The sequence below is a fragment of the Entelurus aequoreus genome, linkage group LG17 (genome assembly GCF_033978785.1).
Source record: "Entelurus aequoreus isolate RoL-2023_Sb linkage group LG17, RoL_Eaeq_v1.1, whole genome shotgun sequence".
In the NCBI taxonomy this organism is placed as follows: Eukaryota; Metazoa; Chordata; class Actinopteri; order Syngnathiformes; family Syngnathidae; genus Entelurus; species Entelurus aequoreus.
The window spans coordinates 50,579,342-50,601,755 of NC_084747.1; the positions used below are offsets into that span (position 1 = coordinate 50,579,342).

Sequence of the window (22,414 nt, forward strand, 5' to 3'; positions counted from 1 at the left end):
GTTTATGCCTCCATTGTGCCTCCAATATCTGCACCTCACATCTGTGCCTTCATTTCTGCGGCCGCGCCCCCGCTGATTGTGTTTGACATTGGCGACCGTCAGCCCGTTCCGCTCAATCGGGTTTAGTTTCGGCCTCTGGTTTTTTTCCGTCAGAACAAGAGGGTTGCTCTCCAGTGTGTCGGGCCCCTCCGCTCGGTCTTAGCAGAAGTTTAATCCGACTGAATCACGCTGGCTGCTTAGTTTTATCTTTTGTGCTTCTGTCTCTTCTCTCTGTGTGTAAACATAGTCGTCACTGGTGAGTACATGCACACAAGGAGGAGGAGGAGGATGGCACCGGAAATCACTGTTGTACTCGAATCTTGCAATATGATGATGCCTCATCCCAACAACCACCATCACTACACTTTACTGTACTCTACATTGTCTTTGTTTATACGTCTTGTACGTCTTCATTTGTCATGTCGTCCTGGTTCTTTTATGTTGTTGGGAGTAAGTCATGTGAAATTGTGTTGCATAATCATGTTCAGTGTGTGTGTGTGTGTTGTTGTATTTCTACCCTTCTTGAGAGTTCAACAAGGAAAAGTACCTTCCATATGAGGACCGGTGAACAAGTTAGGACCGAAATCATGGTCCCAATACGGAAAACCGTTGCATCTAATAGAGAGCCAAATACTAGAGCAGTGGTTCTTAACCTGGGTTCGATCGAACCCTAGGGGTTCGGTGAGTCGGCCTCAGGGGTTCGGCGGAGGTCAAGACACACCCGACTCATCGTGTAAATACAAACTTCTCCCTATCGGCGTATTACGGATACGGCAACAGCTGACTGGTTTGCAGGTGTGTAATTTGTTGTGAGTTTATGCACTGTGTTGGTTTTGTTGTTTGAACAAGGTGATGTTCATGCACGGTTCATTTTATGCACCAGTAAAAAAACGTGGTAACACTTTAGGGGAACATATTCACCATTAATTAGTTGCTTATTAACATGCAAATTAGTAACATATTGGCTGTTAACTAGTCATTATTAAGTACTTATTAATGCCTTATATTGGCCTTATTATAACCCTAACCCTCTAACCCTGACCCTAACCCTAACCAAATAACTCTAAATTAAGTCTTTATTACTTAGAATATGTTCCCCTACTGTCCACATAACTCTAAATTAAGTCTTTGTTACTTAGAATATGTTCTCCATACTAAAGTGTTACCAAAACTATATAACTTTGTCCTGAATTTGAAAAAAAAAACATTTTATTTTTCACTAAAGAAGGGTTCGTTGAATGCGCATACGAAACTGGTGGGGTTTGGTACCTCCAACAAGGTTAAGAACCACTGTACCAGAGTCTGTGAACATTGCTCCAAAGTCCGGATTTTTTTGTTGATTTAATGTGCATACAAAAGTAAACACTGACAATGTGTCGACTTCTTTCTTATGAAATTGGGAACAATTTCTCATATTCTTTCTGTTTTTCGTAATATTGCGATATTTTCTCTTAAAATTATTACTTTTATGTAAATTATTACTTTTTTATGTAAATTATTACTTTCTTATGCAAAATGGTGACATTTGTCATATAAAATTCCGACTTTTGTCACAATATTGCCAATTTTTTTGTTGTTCTCGTAAAATAGTGATATATATATATATATATATATATATATATATATATATATATATATATATATATATATATATATATATATATATATATATATATATATATATATGTATGAAATACTTGACTTTCAGTGAATTCTAGCTATATATATATATATATATATATATATATATATATATATATATATATATATATATATATATATATATATATATATATATATATATATATTTTATTTACATAGAAAGATAAAAAAATACTTGAATTTCAGTGTTCCGGTGGCTATCAATTAGATGGCAGTATTGTCCTGTTTAACTTCTCCGTTCATGATGAGTATATCATTTCGGCCACCGTGTTCAATGGAGAAGTCTGTTATACAAAATTTACAGGCAACATACACCTTCCCCTTCGAACTGTCCTGGATGAACTGAAATTCTTGTTTTCATCTTGCTCGTCGACGGCGTCGCCATGTCTGTAATTTCCTCGTTCTTCTACTTCGTCTCCTTGTTGTGTGCGCAGTTGTGCACTCTACTCTCTAAAAGCCGTAGATGTTATGACATCATTGGGCAGGCAAGCTGTTTATATTGTGGGAAAGCGGACGTGAGAACAGGCTGTCCCCACTCAGTCTCAGGTCCGCATTGAGCTGGAGGGGGCGTGGCCTCCAGCTCCGGCTGAATACCGGGAGTTTGTCGGGAGAAAATCTCTGCCGGGAGGTTGTTGGGAGAGGCGCTGAATACCGGGATTCTCCCGCTAAAAACGGGAGGGTTGGCAAGTATGGTATATAGAGACATACTGTAATAACGTGAAGTAAGTAATAAGATTAAAAACCAATTACAAACAAAAAATTAAAAATAAACAAAAAGCTTACCTTTTTTATATTTGCATAGTTTGTATATATTATTAATGTTGTAAATACAAATCTGTATATATCTAGAAAGGGTGGTCCTAAAGAGGTAGGCATTTTTTGGAGGTCTCAAGAAGGTAAGAAATACAATAATGTGTGTATGTGTGTGTGTGTGTGTGTGTGTGTGCACTCATAGGACACCACATTAGGAACACTTACAGAAAAGATAATTATGCCAAGATTTTAATGACACTGTCAGAGCGGTGATGTCATCAGTGTGGTTGTTGCTTGCATTACAACCTGACAATCACAACAGAAACCGTAAATCAGGAGTGTCAACATTTTTTCCATGACAGCTAATATTTTTTAAAATGGTGTTGCTGCTATTGGAACTATAATTTCCCGAAGGACCCACACCCAAGGGATCAATTAAAATCGAATCTAAAAATCATTGGCTGGAAGCTGGGGGCCATTTTGACATTCTAAGTTTTGTAAACAGGCAAAAGCAAACCCATGTAGATAAGCCAAGAAGTGATACACATGTTTTATAGCTGACAAAGCGGATTGATATTTGTGTTATTAGTACAATGGAACATCGATTTCCAACCTGATGGTTGTTGAACATTGTTTCTGAACCGAAACGTTTGTATAGCAAAGCAGAAGTCCCCGTAAGAATCAATGTACGGTATACTTAAATAATTGGTTCTAGCTTCAACAAAAGTCCCTATTTTAGTGAAAAACTGCACACTTTGAAGACACTATTATTTTACGGACTATGGAGCGCACTAAGATATAAACCGTACCCACAAAATTTTAGAAGAAAAACATATTTTTCTATAAGCCGCAGATATGTACGTTGCAAAATAAGATATATATATATATATATATATATATATATATATATATATATATATATATATATATATATATATATATATATATATATATATATATATATATATATATATATATATATATATATATATATACACGTATATACACGTTAGGTCAGAAAAAACACAGAGACTATATCATCCCTATAAGCCTGTTTCACAGGTTTCCCTGTGATTTTATATAGGGAAACCTGCAAAACAGGCTTGTAGGGATAATATAGCCTCTGTGTTTTTTCTGACTTAACGTATATTCCGCTCTACTGAACACTGAATAACGGATAAACCACAGAAACCTTGACTATTTATTATATATATATATATATATATATATATATATATATATATATATATATATATATATATATACGTGTATGTATATGTATACGTGTATGTATATGTATATTTATATATATATATGTATATATATATACGTTTATGTATATGTATGTATATGTATACGTGTATGTATATGTATATTTATATATATATATGTATATATATATACGTTTATGTATATGTATATATATATGTGTGTGTATATATGTATATATATATGTGTATGTGTATATATATATATATATATATATATATATATATATATATATATATATATATATATATATATATATATATATATATATATATATATATATATATACAGGTATATATATATATATATGCTTATATCTGCGATTTTGATGCAAGCTGATAGAATCTGTTTTTTTGCTCTAAAAGGACCAATATTGATATCTGATTGTAACATTTTTCCTTTTACATTTTGTAAAATTGGCCCCAAAAATCCAATATGATGAGAAGTTATACTGTTCATTTGAGGGGAAACAAATCATATATGTCAGTTTTGTGTTATTATCAAAAAAAATGTCTTTACATCATAAACTTTTGCAGTTTTAAAAAAAAAAAAAGTAATCTTTAAGAATCTACTGCGAACTTATAAAAATATATCTGAAGGCTATAAATGGCCCCTGGGCCACACTTTGGACACTTTTTTATTATGCCTTATTTTTTTTTTAAATTGACAGTTTTTTTCTTGTTTAAATTGTATTTTTTAATCTACCGCACGCCACAAATACCCTTCAGATCGTACTTTGGACAACCCTCTCAAACGCCTTTCTGCACTTTTCAAAAATTTTAGCTGTATTTTTTTCCTCTTTTTTAGTTTTTTATTATAATTGTATTCTTGGAATGTGCCGCGTGCCACAAATGGCCCCCAAGGCCGCATTACAAAATATTAAGTACTTTATTGACACATATCATTTCCACGTGTTTGCGGGACGGATAAAATGATGTCGCGTGCCAGATCTGGCCCCCGGGCCTTGACTTTGACATCACTGGTGTATAGTCTACAAATGCAAATAAGAGACCGCTATGATTGTCATTCAAATGTGAGCATTGTTATCTTTTGTAAAGGAATACTGAGTATCGAGGTATACCTAATGAAGTGGCCAGTGAGTGTATATGTTTCCTATTATTAGTGTATCCTCCATTATCTCATCACACTTTAATCTCACAAGTGTCGCTCACTCTTTAAATTGTCCCACTTTGTGCTCCTTTTTTTTACCCGATGCTTTTGATCACCCATTGTACATGTGGCGTACTACTCACTGATAAACACACGCCTCTCAGTTCTTCCTGAATTCATCCCCATCCAAAGTGGGACCACGGACTGTGGTGATAGCCTAAAACACACATGGCCACGCACACCAGCACATGTGTGTAAAACACGGTCGTGTAAAAAGTGATGCGTGCCACAGATGAGAGGATGAGAGTGGAGTGGTTGCAATCCAGCTGACTGAGCCGCTTTAGCAAGGTCAGTTTTTATGTTCTTGTTTCTCGGCCACTTTGGGGATTTATTGTTTGTTTTATTAGTATAGTAAACATATAATATAGTGGCTGCTCGCTGGTGTGTTTCAGCGAGTCGTTCCCATGCTATCAAGCTCCCCTCCCACTGGACAGAATTGATCTGTTGTCTAGTATTAGCGCTGTTGTCTAGCACTTACTGGAACGTGTCCATCCTCCAGTGCCCATTAGGACCTCTCTATCCTCCACACTGGAGCTAAATGCTTGATGTGGTGTACGCTGCAAAAATGTGGCTGTCAGCCTTCTTTTGCACAGCTCCCTCTCATTGGGTGTTTAATGTACATCCTCCAGTGTTCTTCGACCTTAGCTCATCGCTGTATTTTCTCTCTCTCTCTGTTTGCAGAAGAAACTGGTGTTGACCTTTCACACCTCGACTCCTGCGGCGTGTAAACACTTGTGGAAGTGCGGGGTGGAGAATCAGGCCTTTTACAAGTGAGTTGGCTTACACCAGGGGTGGGCAACCCAATATGTTGAATATAAAGAGCCATATTGGACTGAAAATACCACCAAAAAAAATCTGTCTGGAGCTGCAAAAAAAATGCAAAGCCTTTTATGTAAGTGTTATTATTAGAGATGTCTGATAATGGCTTTTTTTATTCCGATATTGTCCAACTCTTAATTACCGATTCCGATATCAACCGATACCGATATATACAGTCGTGGAATTAACACATTATTATGCCTAATTTTGTTGTGATGCCCCCCGCTGGATGCATTAAACAATGTAACAAGGTTTTCTAAAATAAATCAACTCAAGTTATGGAAAAAAATGCCAACATGGCACTGCCATATTTATTATTGAAGTCACAAAGTGCATTATTTTTTTTTAACATGCCTCAAAACAGCAGCTTGGAATTTGGGACATGCTCTCCCTGAGAGAGGATGAGGAGGTTGAGGTGGGCGGGGTTTGGGGGTGGGGAGGGCGGCGGGGTTCTGGGGTTTAGTGGGGGGTGTATATTGTAGCTGCAAGGGGTTCTGGGTATTGGTTCTGTTGTGTTTATGTTTTGTTACGGTGCGGATGTTCTCCTGAAATGTGTTTGTCATTCTTGTTTGGTGTGGGTTCACAGTGTGGCGCATATTTGTAACAGTGTTAAAGTTGTTTATACGGCCAGCCTCAGTGTGACCTGTATGGCTGTTGACCAAGTATGATTTGCATTCATTTGTGTGTGTGAAAAGCCGCAGATGTTATTTGATTGGGCCGGCACGCAAAGGCACGCCCCCAATATTGTTGTCTGGGTGGAAATTGGGAGAAATTCGGGAGAATGGTTGCCCTGGGAGATTTTCGGGAGGGGCCCCAAAATTCGTGAGTCTCCCGGGAAAATCGGGAGGGTTGGCAAGTATGACTGGGAGACGCAACTGCTCTGTACTTCTCTCTATGTCCGTGTACCACTCCGTACAGCGGTGTTTTAAAAAATCATAAATTTTACTTTTTGAAACCGATATCGATAATTTCCGATATTACATTTTAAAGCATTTATCGGCCGATAATATCGGCAGTCCGATATTATCGGACATTTCTAGTTATAATCAGAATCAGAATCAGAAATACTTTATTAATCCCTAAAGACGGCGTGGCGAAGTTGGTAGAGTGGCCGTGCCAGCAATCGGAGGGTTGCTGGTTACTGGGGTTCAATCCCCACCTTCTACCATCCTAGTCACGTCCGTTGTGTCCTTGGGCAAGACACTTCACCCTTGCTCCTGATGGGTGCTGGTTAGCGCCTTGCATGGCAGCTCCCGCCATCAGTGTGTGAATGTGTGTGTGAATGGGTGAATGTGGAAATGCTGTCAAAGCGCTTTGATTATCTTGAAGGTAGAAAAGCGCTATACAAGTATAACCCATTTATAAAGGGAAATCAAGATTTGTCAAACACATAACAAAATAGAACAACTAAAAAAAGCACTTCAGGAGTGCAAATGTCCGCCAGGTCCTATTTTCCAAAAGTAAAGAATCCTTTAAAGAAACCTTAAATCCCGGTGGTGATGCGGATCACCCCCAAAATCGAAACACTGGTTTTTCAATCATCAAAGAAGTTGAGCCTAATGACGTAGACGTATGGTATTGTGGTAGAAATGATGCGGATCACCCCCAAAATCAAATCGCTTTTTCTTTAACCCATTTCTGACACTTCCTGAACGTTTCACCACAATCTGCTTGTAACTTTTCAAGTTAACGTCGATAACTAAATAATTAACAGACATACAAACCTTGCCTTCCTGGCTCAACTAATTAACAGAAGAGAACTGAAAAATATTGATTTCCTCACACTACTATCCATTTGAGACTGATACTGTGCTACCCTTGATATCCACACAATCGATATTCCCCTTTGCCATTCTCAATATTAATGATGGGCAATTTTGTTTGGCATGTATGTATGTGTTATAAAGTATTGAATGGTTTCTTCCACGCATTTAACGAAGCCTTTTGAAAGTACAGTCGCAAGCGGTTCAAACGTTTCACAGATTTCCAGGAACAGCTCAAGTGCCCGTTATTGACTTATTAATGAGACCACCTCGAGCGTCTCTAGGGAAAGTAATGTCATCTCACATGTCAGGCAAGCATCAAATTCAGCTTGTAGGACTTGGCGGCCAGCTCGCGCTAATAACATTCATACTGAAATAATAATAATAGTAATAATAATAGATTTTATTTGTAAAAGCACTTTACATTGAACAAACAACCTCAAAGTGCTACAGTGCATTTAAAAAACAACAACGCTAGGACCACAAATAGCTGCCCCTAACGAGTAAAATAAATAGTAAAATAAAATAAAAAAATAGAACAGCCTAATAGCTAGAACAGTGGTTCTTAACCTTTTTGGAGGTACCGAACCCCACCAATTTCATATGCGCATTCTCCGAACCCCTTAGTGGAAAAAAAACAAAAAAATCTAATTCAAGACAAAGTTATATGTTTTTTTTACTGGCGCACAAAATGAACCGTGCATGAACATCCCCTTGTTCAAAGAACAAAACCAACACATGAACTCACAACAAATTACACATCTGCAAATCAGATGGAAAATTAGAGGGAACATTGTTTGGGGGTATCCATAATACGCCGATAGGGAGAAGTTTTTATTTACACGATGAGTTGGGTGTGTCTTCACCTCCGCGGCGCAGGCTCCGCCGAACCCAGGTTAAGAAACACTGAGCTAGAACCAGCACACATATCTAACAAAAGGCTTTTTTAAAAAGAAGGGTTTTTAAACCTTTTTTAAAAGCATCCACAGTCTGTGGTGCCCTCAGGTGGTCAGGGAGAGCGTTCCACAGACTGGGAGCGGTGGAGCAGAAATGCTCATATTAGCTTAGCACGGGGGTCGGCAACCCGCGGCTTAGAGCCACATGCGGCTCTTTAGCGCCGGCCTCGTGGCTCTCTGGAGCTTTTTCAAAAATGTATGAAAATTGAAAAAGATGAGGAAAAAACATATTTGTTGTTTTAATATGGTTTCTGTAGGAGGACAAACCTCCCTAATTGATAGGAATCACACTGTTTTTATTAAACATGCTTCGGTGATTAGAGCAGTGGTTCTTAACCTGGGTTCGATCGAACACTAGGGGTTCGGTGAGTCGGGCTCAGGGGTTCGGCTGAGGTCAAAACACACCCGACTCATCGTGTAAATAAAAACTTCTCCCTATCGGCGTATTACGGATACGGCAACAGCTGACTGATTTGCAGGTGTGTAATTTGTTGTGAGGTCATGCACTGTGTTGGTTTTGTTGTTTGAACAAGGTGATGTTCATGCACGGTTCATTTTGTGCACCAGTAAAAAAACATGGTAACACTTTAGTATGGGGAACATATTCACCATTAATTAGTTGCTTATAAACATGCAAATTAGTAACATATTGGCTCTTAACTAGTCATTATTAAGTACTTATTAATGCCTTATTCGGCATGACCTTATTATAACCCTAACCCTCTAACCCTGGCCCTAACCCTCTAACCCTAACCCTAACCAAAAAACTCTAAATTAAGTCTTTGTTACTTAGAATATGTTCCCTTAGTGTCCAAAAAACTCAAAATTAAGTCTTTGTTACTTAGAATATGTTCCCCATACTAAAGTGTTACCAAAAACATATAACTTTGTCTTGAATTTAAAATTTTATTTTTTTAAAATTTTCACTCGGTGACTGCGCATATGAAACTGGTGGGGTTCGGTACCTCCAACAAGGTTAAGAACCACTGGATTAGAGGCTATTTGTCGAGCGCCGTTTTGTCCTACTAATTTTGGCGGTGCTTGAACTCACCGTAGTTTGTTTACATTTACCACTTTCTCAGACTTTCCAAGACATGTTTTATGCCACTCCTTTTTTGTCTCATTTTGTCCACCAAACTTTTAATGTTGTGCGTGAAGGCACACAGGTGAGCTTTGTTGATGTTTATTAACTTGTTGGAGTGCTAATCAGGCATATTTCTTCACTGCATTACTGCAAGCTAATCGATGCTAACATGCTATTTAGGCTAGCTGTATGTACATATTGTATCATTATGCCTCATTTGTAGCTATATTTGAGCTCATTTAATTTCCTTTAGGTCCTCTTAATTTGATTTATACAGTATGTGCATGTCTCATGACACATTATCTGTATATAATATTAACTGAGCATATAGTAGGCTAATATAGCTAATATAGACACTTACATAATGTGTTGTCTTCATTATAACACTTATACAAGGCTTTAAATTTTTTGCGGCTCCAGACAGATTTTCTTTTTGTATTTTCAGTCCAATATGGCTCTTTCAACATTTTGGGTTGCCGATGCCCGGTTTAGCATGAGCCACACTGGTGCTCAGCAATAATAAAATCATGCAAATTACACTAAATGTGCACTTTGATGATGTGTGTTTCTTCTCTCTGATAGGTGTGCAAAGTCAAGTCAGATAAAGACAATGTCGAGCAGCAACATCTTCTTCAAGGGCAGCAGGTTCAGATACAGGTGACACATTTTCTTACTCTTATGCTGCTTGTTTTTATTCATATCTACCGTTTGTGTAAGTATGTTGCTGCCCTCTATCTGCCCATCCATCTAGCTACATAACTTTCCTGGTCTTTATTTCTACTTAATTTTTAAAATATTTAAGCTAAACATTAAACTTTTATTAACATTTTTGACTGTAGTGTAGAAGGAAAAAAAAGTAACCGCCCTAAAATAGAACTTAAACTATTTACTACTTTTACTATTAATTTTAACAAATGTACACACCAAAGCCAAAATGAAAGCAGAATGCACTCCTGGATCAGGATTTCCCAAATATTTACACCAAAAATTTGGAGCTACCACTTTGCCCTCACTTAGATTTAGACTTAGACAAACTTTATTGATCCACAAGGGAAAGTGTTCCATACAGTAGCTCCGTTACAAAGGATGGAAAGGGTAAGGATGGAAAGAATATTGCAGGTATAAAGTAGACTAAAAATGTACCATAGTCGCAATATAAAATATAACATACACTACCGTTCAAAAGTTTGGGGTCACCCAAACAATTTTGTGGAATAGCCTTCATTTCTAAGAACAAGAATAGACTGTTGAGTTTCAGATGAAAGTTCTCTTTTTCTGGCCATTTTGAGCGTTTAATTAACCCCACAAATGTGATGCTCCAGAAACTCAATCTACTCAAAGGAAGGTCAGTTTTGTAGCTTCTGTAACAAGCTAAACTGTTTTTAGATGTGTGAACATGATTGCACAAGGGTTTTCTAATCATCAATTAGCCTTCTGAGCCAATGAGCAAACACATTGTACCATTAGAACACTGGAGTGATAGTTGCTGGAAATGGGCCTCTATACACCTATGCAGCTATTGCACCAAAAACCAGACATTTGCAGCTAGAATAGTCATTTACCACCTTAGCAATGTATAGAATGTATTTCTTTAAAGTTAAGACTAGTTTAAATTTATCTTCATTGAAAAGTACAGTATAAGGACATTTCAATGTGACCCCAAACTTTTGAACGGTAGTGTATATGTAATATTTACATATTATATATATATAGTATATGAAATATACTGATATATTATATTATAATTAATATAATATATACTAGAGATGAGTTTGACACCCCTGTATTAAAGTGTTCGTTCTTTATTACATCGCAATCAATGTAGAATTGATCTCAGGAGTTGGCTTGGCATGGCACGCCGAGATCACGCCCAGGTTACGCCCCTTTTTAAATAAGCAAATCTGATTGAAAGTAGCCATGTGTTTAAGCGCTGCACCTTGTGGCGACCACAAATCAGTGGGAGGTGTTTATTTCCCGTGTTCTGAGCAAACCACAGCGTGTTGAAATCGCTGTGCACTACGAGATACGCAAACTGATAAAAAAGAAATGGTCGGGCGTCAGGAAGAAGGTCGGGAAGAAGATGGATGTACAAACGTACATCGCCAAAACAGACAAGTGATAAAAAGGTGTAGTCGCTGCAACCAAACGGGTTAAGGCGGGCGGTCCCTGTCTTCTCAGCGCTTCTTCGTTGCTTCGAGACTCTCCCAGAGGACAGTGCAGCAAAGACGCAACAAACTCCTTCCCTGTCTCTCATAGACACACACCTGTTGTTTCTTGACTTTTGCTGGACTGACTGGCTGTGTTATCGCGTTTGCATGAGCACCAAGGTCGCGGAACAGGCTAACACACACATACCATACCAACTTTTATACATGCATTCACGGAAAATACATGCCACACACACACACACGTACCCCACCCCCATAGGCGCCGATCTACATTTCTGCCAGGTGAGGCAGAGATACTTTTGGAGTTTTTCTTCTTTTTTTTTTTAACTTAAATTCATATATGCAGTTCTCATCATTGTTGATTTAGGTTGCACATTAGAGTAACATGAAAAAGAAGGGAGTTATTCGCTTTCATAAAAACGTTATCGTAATGATATTATGATATGATAAATGGGTCGAAAAAGTATTTGATAAAGTTGGTATTAAATACTTTTTTTTGGTCCCATTTGCTTTTAACAAAATAAATCAAGTATTGTGAGTAGAGATGTCCGATAATATCGGACTGCCGATATTATCGGCCGATAAATGCTTTAAAATGTAATATCGGAAATTATCGGTATCGGTTTCAAAAAGTTAAATTTATGACTTTTTAAAACGCCGCTGTGTACACGGACGTAGGGAGAAGTACAGAGCGCCAATAAACCTTAAAGGCACTGCCTTTGCGTGCCGGCTTTTCACACACACAATTGAATGCAAGCATACTTGGTCAACAGCCATACAGGTCACACTGAGGGTAGCCGTATAAACAACTTTAACACTGTTACAAATATGCGCCACACTGTGAACCCACACCAAACAAGAATGACAAACACATTTCGGGAGAACATCCGCACCGTAACACAACATGAACACAACAGAACAAATACCCAGAACCCCTTGCAGCACTAACCCCCTACCCAAACCCCTCCGCCGCCCAACCCCGCCCACGTCAACCTCCTCATGCTCTCTCAGGGAGAGCATGTCCCAAATTCCAAGCTGCTGTTTTGAGGCATGTTAAAAAAAATAATGCACTTTATGACCTCAATAATAAATATGGCAGTGCCATGTTGGCATTTTTTTCCATAACTTGAGTTGATTTATTTTGGAAAACCTTGTTACATTGTTTAATGCATCCAGCGGGGCATCACAACAAAATTAGGCATAATAATGTGTTAATTCCACGACTGTATATATCGGTATCGGTTGATATTGGTATCGGTAATTAAGAGTTGGACAATATCGGAATATCGGATATCGGCAAAAAAGCCATTATCGGACATCTCTAATGCTTTGCTATCGAGTTTTTTTCCCCCTCACTCCAGACTGGGCCCACCCAATAGGAGCCCAGTCTGAGATCGACAATTTTTTTGTACTCATCTTCCCCGCGCGTCTACCTTTTTCCCCACCTTTTACGGGGTGCCGTAAGTAGCGACCCATCAGCGTTCCTGTTTTGTTACCCCGTACAATGTTTGTCTAATCTTGACAGGTTTGTGATGAAAATGCAATGTCCTTGTACTTGTGCAATGACAATAAAGATCCTTCCTCCTTTCGTCCTTCATGTTTTCTTCCCCCCCCCCTCCCACCAAGCACAAAATGATTTAATATGCCAGGATATCACAAAGGATATGAAAGACTTGGCCCTTGTTTATTACAAAATGTATTAATACAACCCAGGAGAGCTTGCGGTACTATGGCCATATATGTGACATCCACCTCGGTCTTCTGTGCCAGTGTGTGCCGCCACCACCACCGGCGGCTGTTGTCCGGCTGACATGGCCAAGGACAGGAGTCACAGAAACACGTTTTGACAGCAATAGGTGGCAAAATGATCGCCTAGATTAGCGGTCCCCAAACTACGGCCCGCTAGCATCCAAAATCCGGCCTGCGGGAAGTCCCAAGTTTTAAAAAAAAAACACAACTTTCTTTTATTATTATTTTTTTCATTATTGTTTTTTAAAATCTGTCCTTTCTAATCCATTTTCTACCGCTCGTTACTCCCGGTGTCTCCTAGCCACTCAGGCAAATCATATTGTCTAAAAATGCATTTTCCCATCGATAACGTTGCATCATCACGCTCGCGCCGCAGTCAATTAGCGTGCGAGGAATATATGTATATATATATGTATATACATGTGTATATATATATATATATATATATATATATATATATATATATATACATGTATATATATATATATATATATGTATGTGTATATATATATATATATATATATATATATATATATATATATATATATATATATATATATATATATGTATATATATATATGTATATGTATATATATATATATATATATATATATGTATATGTGAGGGGGTGTGGCCTGCGGACCTGCAGCGAGACGGGGTGTGCCGGGGCCGGCTCCGAGATCGGCGACAGGTGCGTGGATGGCCCACCTGGGCGCGTTTATCTGATCACTGGTCACTCTATAAAAGGGCAGCAGCCGGGAAGGAAAAGGTTGGAGAAGTTGGAGTTGTTGATGGTGAAGAGAAAACACGAGCACGAGCGAGAGCGAGACGGAAACGGAGACGGAGACAAGAGCGGATTACTGAGAAGCAACCCGAAGAGCGAGACCGTCACGATAGGCGATTGCTGAAAAGCAGAGCGATAAGTTTATTGGAAAATAAACCAAATCACAAAACCGTCAAGCCTGTCATGTCTCTTCTGGGTTGTCCGAAGAACCCGTAGGTGCAAGACCTCCACAATATATATATATATATATATATATATATATATATATATATATATATATATATATATACACACTACCGTTCAAAAGTTTGGGGTCACATTGAAATGTCCTTATTTTTGAAGGAAAAGCACTGTACTTTTCGATGAAGATAACTTTTAAACTAGTCTTAACTTTAAAGAAATACACTCTATACATTGCTAATGTGGTAAATGACTATTCTAGCTGCAAATGTCTGGTTTTTGGTGCAATATCTACATAGGTGTATAGAGGCCCATTTCCAGCAACTATCACTCCAGTGTTCTAATGGTACAATGTGTTTGCTCATTGGCTCAGAAGGCTAATTGATGATTAGTCCACTATTAGTGGACCAGCAGCACGCACAATCATGTGTGCTTACGGACTGTATCCCTTGCAGACTGTATTGATATATATTGATATATAATGTAGAAACCAGAATATTAATAACAGAAAGAAACAACCCTTTTGTGTGAATGAGTGTAAATGGGGGAGGGAGGTTTTTTGGGTTGGTGCACTAATTGTAAGTGTATCTTGTGTTTTTTATGTTGATTTAATAAAAAAATAAAAAAAAATAAAAAACGATACCGATAATAAAAAAAATGATACCGATTATTTCCGATATTACATTTTAACGCATATATCGGCCGATAATATCGGCCTGCCGATATTATCGGACATCTCTAATTATATATCAATATATATCAATACAGTCTGCAAGGGCTACAGTCCGTAAGCACACATGATTGCTGGTCCACTAATAGTACTAACCTTTAACAGTTAATTTTACTAATTTTCATTAATTACTAGTTTCTATGTAACTGTTTTTATATTGTTTTACTTTCTTTTTTATTCAAGAAAATGTTTTTAACTTATTTATCTTATTTTATTTTATTATTTTTTTTAAAAAGGACCTTATCTTCACCATACCTGGTTGTCCAAATTAGGCATAATAATGTGTTAATTCCACGACTGTATATATCGGAATCGATTGATATCGGTATCGGTTGATATCGGTATCGGTAATTAAAGAGTTGGACAATATCGGAATATCGGATATTGGCAAAAAGTCATTATCGGACATCCCTACTTGTGAGTGTTGATGACACAGCTTTGCAACAGTTGATATTCTAGTTTCAAAACCCTTAAAACAAGTAAAACACTAACATAAAATCTGCTTAGTGAGAAGAATTATATTATCAGACAGAAAATAAGCAAATATCACCCTTATTTGAGATATTTAATCTTACTTAGATTTCAGTTTTTGCAGTGCAACCCACTCCCACATATAGATTGCAGTGGGAAACGCTGTATATTGCTCATAAACTAAAATGGCTTGGCTGCGACAGCAAATATTAACGTACCGTAGTATTGCCCTCCCTCTGTTGATGAGCATCGTTCAGTTCCAACTATGTGTCGACTGACGGCATCAGTGCCTGCATCCCTTCCCTGACCCCAATATGACATAGAACATTTGTGCATGTTCTCTCAGACAAACAGAGCTCTTCAGCGGGCTGCTGGGTTGCTCTCCCTTGAGCTCCAAATGAGCAGCGAGTATTTTATCAGCTTAACGGCTCAAAGCTGAGTGTTTTCATGTGGTGGTAGCACTACATGGATTGCGCTCACTCGTGATCTGTACACACAGAAACACATTTCTACCTCGCAAACGAAGGCAATTTCTACAAACCAGAGCGGATTACGCGCTTATCTAATCTATCTGAGGCTTAGCTTTTCATGCTTTTCCAGCCCCTAGATTCACCTGCCAATGTGTACTTTATAGTTGGCGCCTTCCCCCCTACCTCTATTTACGACGTAAGCATCAATCTCAGCCACAATAGGCTAGTGTGGGATGTTGTGGCCGGGCTGCTTTGGACCTTTTGTGGTCCAGAACCTCACCCAGCAATCAAGCTAATGGAGCTGCTGCACTGCAAAAAGTCAGTGTTCAAAAACAAGAAGAAAAAAAACAAAAATTAGTGGTATTTTATGTGAATTAAGCAAAATTATCTGCCAATAGAACAAGAAAATTCGGCTTGTCAAGACTTTCCAAAACAAGTAAAATTAGCTAACCTCAATGAACTCAAAAATACCTTAAAATAAGTATATTCTCACTAATAACAAGTGCACTTTTCTTGGTAGAAAAAAAAGAGACATTTTTGCTTCATATGTTGAAAAATATTCTTAAATTAAGTAAATGCTAGTGCCATTATCTTGACATGATGATATGCGCTCGGCATTGTGATTTTTTCATGCTTGAAGTAAGAAATTATTACATTAAAAAAGTAGTTTTATACTTGATGACTCAGCTTTGCATCAGTTGATATTCTCGTTTCAAGCATGTTTTACTCAATGTAGGTCATAAAATCTCAGCTACAAGCTGTAATATCTTACTGAGATCATTTAGGACCAAAACCCTTACAACAAGTAAAACACTAACATAAAATCTGCTTAGTGAGAAGAATTTTCTTATCAGACAGAAAAGAAGCAAATATAACCGTTATTTGAGATATTTAATCTTACTTAGATTTCAGTTTTTGCAGTGTGAGCCTGCTGACAGGAAATGACCTGCAAACAGAACCAGATGGGTGAAATATCATCCCAAAAAATTGACAAAAATGTGTGTTTTTTTGCAGTGGAAGAGTCGCCAAGGAGGTGATAGAGGCCAGTTCTAAAATCCAGAGAGAGCCACCTGAGGTGTGCAGGTAAGGTCAACTCGCAGCAATCAAAAGGAAATGCCGTTTTTACCCCTGTTATTTGTTTGAGCTCCTGTACTTTGTTACGTAACATTTTTGTCAAGGGTTATTACACAACAACAGAACCAACGTTGTAATCGGCTCCAGGAGCAAACTGCACAGTCAGCATTAACCCTTGTGTAATGTTCATATTGTTGTTACTCAGCCAGCATTTGTGGGTCTGATGGACCCGTTGCATTTTGTGGCTTTTAATGCCTCACAATCAAACACTTTTATGTTAAAATACTGAACAGATGTTTACCTTATCCCAATAAACATCTGTTCAGTATGTTTACCTTATCCCAATAAACATCTGTTCAGTATTTTAACATAAAAGTGTTTGATTGTGAGGCATTAAAAGCCACAAAATGCAACGGGTCCATCAGACCCACAAACGCTGGCTGAGTAACAACAAAATGAACATTGCACGGAAAATTTCTCTGCCAGTTTCTGCATCCCACAGGGATTCTTCTTTTGTGTTTCTGCACCTGCGGGTTCCCACACAAGGTTGCAACATTGTTTGTCAACACTGTCTGCTCTCATTTTCTCGCACATTTGACCCTCTGATGTTCTGTGTACCTACACTCTGTCCTCCTCCTGTCTAGGCCTGCTGTGTGTGTGTGCGTGTGTGTGTGTGTGTGTGTGTGTGTGGTACACAGAACATCAATTTCCACACTTCTATTAGCCCCAGGTCCTGTGGACCCGGACATCTTATATGTAATAGAAATGTGTAGGGGGGGTGTATGGTGTGTGGTCATTAAATATGTATTCTGATATATGTTGTTCACAGAAAATGAGCCGAAGTCAGTGAGTCTCAGTTTGAAAAATTCATTACTTGTATCATTTTTCTTTCAATAAAAAATGAAAGCGGGTCCCACAGACCCGAACATAACACAAGGGTTAATAGCACTGACGACCTAGAATATGACATTAATAAGGATTAAGTCCACATTATCGTGGATAAATGTGTATTTGGAAAAACAGAAATGTATTTGTTAACAATACCATGATGGTATTTAATAAGGTGTTTTACAGTATCGAGATCTGAGTACCCATTTTAATGTTAAAAATACTGTATGTAGATTTTAGAGAGAATATGAAGTGTTTTAGGAGCATAGGAAGTGTTCGTAAGAGTGTGTGAAAGCTTTGTGGAAGGCTTATAAAAACTTGAAGGGAAACTGCAAACATTTTCAGAACTTTGCATCTTGTTCACAATCATTATGAGAGACAAGAAGACGGATGTATTTTTTTTTAGTTCATTCTAAGTTGCAAATAAACATAAATAAAAGTGACTTTACAATGGAGTCAGTCATTAAAGCCCTATAATAACCATCCAAAAACCGCTAACAATACTCCATTTAAATTTTTGTGACCTGATTATTAACCAAGTATGATATTGTTATTATGAGTGCTGACACTGAAGAACTATTTATAATGGTGCATTGTCACAGAGAGCTAACTAGCTTGTGCTGCTATGTTGACATTGTTGGCTGTTGAGCTGCTTCCTCGCCTCAGAACTGGTGGAAGTTTATTATAGATAGATTGATTAATATAAATAATGCTACTCACCTTGATAGTATAAGGATGAAGAGATAATTTGACGAGTTGGTCAACTTTGGCATTAAATTTCGACCTGGAAATTAGCGAGGATTATGAGTCATTCTTCATCTAAACGGGACTATATAACAACATTTAATCAGTCGGCATCCTAATTAGAGCAGTAAGTGATGTTTTATTACGTTTGTGAAGTCTGCAGTGAGCAGTAATCAGTGATGTTGTTGAAGGAAAAAGTGAACGTCGTGATGCGTTTTTAAAATATTACATGATGTGCTTGTTACTACATTACATATATACTTACAGCATTTATATAAAACATTGATGGAGGTGTTTGGATGTTTTTTAAGGGCTTTATAGGCAGAATACAGCGATTACCATAGACTCCATTGTAAGCAGACTTTTTCTAGCATAAAATGCATAAAAAAAGAAAAATATATGTGTTCATGTCCTATGTAAGAATTTTGAATATAGGCAAAAAAACAAACAAAAAAAAGTGCATTTCCCCTTTACGGAGCTCCTAAAGGGACATGGGGGGATATATTTTTATTTTTTTATTTTTTTAGACATGTATCTCATGTATCGCCCGAGAAACTTTTTATAAAGTTATAAAAAAATAAATGAATAATCTTTTTTTTTTTTTTTTTTAGACATTCACTCGTGTGCAGGAGAAACTATCTCGTGCGCACGAGAAACTTTTTATAAAGTTATAAAAAAAAAATTTAAAAATTTATAATTTAAAAAAACAATTTATTTAGACATGTATCTTATCTCGTGCGCACAAGATACATGTCTATAAAAAAAATAATTAAAAAAACGTTTTTTTTTAAATAACTGTATAAAAAGTTTCTCGTACGAGATACATGTCTAAAAAAAAATAATAATAATAATAATTATAAAAAACTTTTTTCCCCCATGTTCCCCCCGTACCCCTCTGATAATATTTAAAAAAATATATAAAATACACAGCGTCTCTACTTCTAGGTAATTAACCTGTACGACGGTGGGGTCGAGAACATAACCCCCACAATAATGGAGGGAATATTGTATTCCCTTCTTTCTTGACTCTCTTTGCTCATGCAAAATAAAACACTATTACCATTGAATAAAATAATAATGACATCAAGTAATGGCACACTCATTATCGACACTGCACTGATACTATGTTGATGTTTCATATTGGCACCATCTGCTGGATTCAAAAAGTCACTACATATGACATGCAAAAAAAAAAAAAGTTGAATATTTATGCAGGAAGGAATATAAAACGTGCAGCTCCGAGCCAAATAGTAAACAGGAAAATAGTGTTCACCTCTTTTGGTGCTATAAGATCCAAATGATCTCACACATCAGAATTTACCTTTTCTTCGTTCTATTTAGATTGATGATGGCGACACAGACGCCAAAAGAAGCGCTATCTGATAAAACACTGTTTGGCGCTCCGGGAGTCAAACAACACATCAGCTTTATTGGTCACATTTTTTTTTTATAAAGTGACACACATAGCGAGCCCTCGAGGGACACGGTATCACTTCTTGAGTTCCATAATGCATCGCTGCTTCAGTATCGTGTGGTTATGATTAATCTATATTAAATCACATCAACCCTGTGATTAATCTGATTAAAAAATGTATATATTTGAAATGACCGCTTGTGATACTTCAAATGCAGCTACTGCCATCTTGTGGAGTTACTCAAAACTACATAAGGAGATTAATGCCAATTATTTTTCACCCGATCATAATTCCACACACCTGCCGACTTTAGGACCCCTTAGGAGATATTTAAAGAAATAGTCCAGTTATTTTTCATCACACCTCCTCGGCCCTGATGCAAGTTGACTTTAGTCTTTTTTTTTTATTCATCCTTGGCCGAAGTATACAAGTAGCTTTAAGTAACTATATGTCAGATTTCTACTGATTGCAGTGTTCCTTTTTCTCCAAAACCCAACTAAAGTCAGGGATAATGTTTGCGTTTTCAGAGCTCAGTTCGGCCAAAGTAGAAGCTTTAACTCTTTGAGCCATAAGAACCTCATCATGAACATGGAACCTTTGGTACCAGCGCTGCCCTCCACCAATGAGTATGAAGAGGCGGCCATGGAAAACGGTAAGCGGATGTTCCTCGTTAGACAAACACACACACACACATCCCGCAGGGAGGGCCTCATGTGTTCTCTCCTGTACAAGCCCCTTACACAGACCTCTAATTGAGCAGCTGATGCTCCCGTCCCTCCATCAGTCTGGTCTCCCTGGAGACGACAACTGCCGCATGCTAAAAATACCCTTCCCATGATCTTCCCTGAGGGGACCACCATGTCTGCGCGTGTCCGTTTGTGTGTGTGTGTGTGTGTGTGACATTAACATTTCAATGTACAGTTTGCGACACCAGAGTCCTCAGACTAAGCATGGAATGCAGTTACATGGCATAATAATGATTATGAACTAACTTGTTGTGTTACTCCAATACAGAGGCGATATCATCCCTACAAGCCTGTTTACAGGTTACATCTTTTAGCTGCACTGTTTGGTTGTTATAACCTGTTATAACAACCACACAGCATCATTGTGTAGGCCCCAACTTAAGAACTCCACAGAGCTGAGTAAATACATATGGACTCTTAAAAACAATACAATTAATCACGTCATTACATGGCGAATTGTCGCATCTAGCTCACCATACAACAGTGCAGCTAAAAGATGTAGCCTGTGCCTGAAATAATTTTTATTTATTATATACCACCCCTGCATGTTCACTTTAAACAAACGCAACGAACTGGTTTCATCATGCCGGCACAGAAACAAGGCACTACTGTGTAACAATGGCTAAACCCCCATGTAATGTAACCTATATATACATGTAACAGCCACAAACACTTCAATAAAATCCCCTGACGAGCAGGGAAACCTGCGAAACAGGCTTGTAGGGATGATATAGCCTCTTGTATTTTTTCCTGACCTAACGTATATTCCGCTCTACCCTGGTATTGAGCACTGTATAACGAATAAACCACAGAAACCTTGACTATATATAAATATATGTATATACAATTTAAAATGTATATAATTATGTTGTAAAAAAAAAAAGGCATATAAAGAAAATGTGTTAAATATGCACCCACCTAATAATAGCTCATGGAAAAAATGTAGCCAACAGTTTAAAGTGGTTAGTAGTTGCCATTGGCTGCCATGAGACTTGATGAATAACCTCAGGACATCACCTTCTCAGTCCACGGTCTATAATTTCCCCTATGAGTTTTCATTTGCATGCTCCCATCCATCTTCGTCGTACTTTCTGTTATTATCCCGGACTCTCTCCCTTGTGACCTGTTATCTGGTTAAAGCGTACAACTCAGGTAGGGAGAGTAGAAGGTAAGACGATACCAGACAATGTGAGACTGTAAGACCCCTTGGGCGTAGGAACACGTGTTGGAAGAGCGCATGCAAGAAGGCTTAAAGAGCGTGTTCTGATGAAGCATCATAGGAGGAAGTGAGGATCAGTGTAACACATGTGAGCTTGTGTTGCGTAGCGTATTACAGGAAGTGGACATCACAGAGCATCAAGCTCCACCATTCTTTTCTTTTTTATTATTGGGACAAACGTTGGCTAGTATGTCTCTCAATGCAGGGAGAAAATCATTGGCTATCCAGGTCTACATTAGGTGTCGTTCAGTCCACGTGGTG

At 37.8% G+C, this 22,414-nt stretch overlaps 1 protein-coding gene across 1 annotated transcript in view; it reads left to right on the plus strand.

Moving 5' to 3' along the window:
* frmd3 (FERM domain containing 3) overlaps positions 1-22,414 on the plus strand; it is a 113,902-nt gene that overhangs the window by 80,306 nt on the left and 11,182 nt on the right. Inside the window, exons 10-13 of the mRNA XM_062025876.1 lie at positions 5,575-5,663; positions 10,098-10,172; positions 17,082-17,150; positions 20,716-20,840. Of these exons, the coding sequence (XP_061881860.1) occupies positions 5,575-5,663; positions 10,098-10,172; positions 17,082-17,150; positions 20,716-20,840 (358 nt within the window). The remainder of the gene's footprint in view (positions 1-5,574; positions 5,664-10,097; positions 10,173-17,081; positions 17,151-20,715; positions 20,841-22,414) is intronic.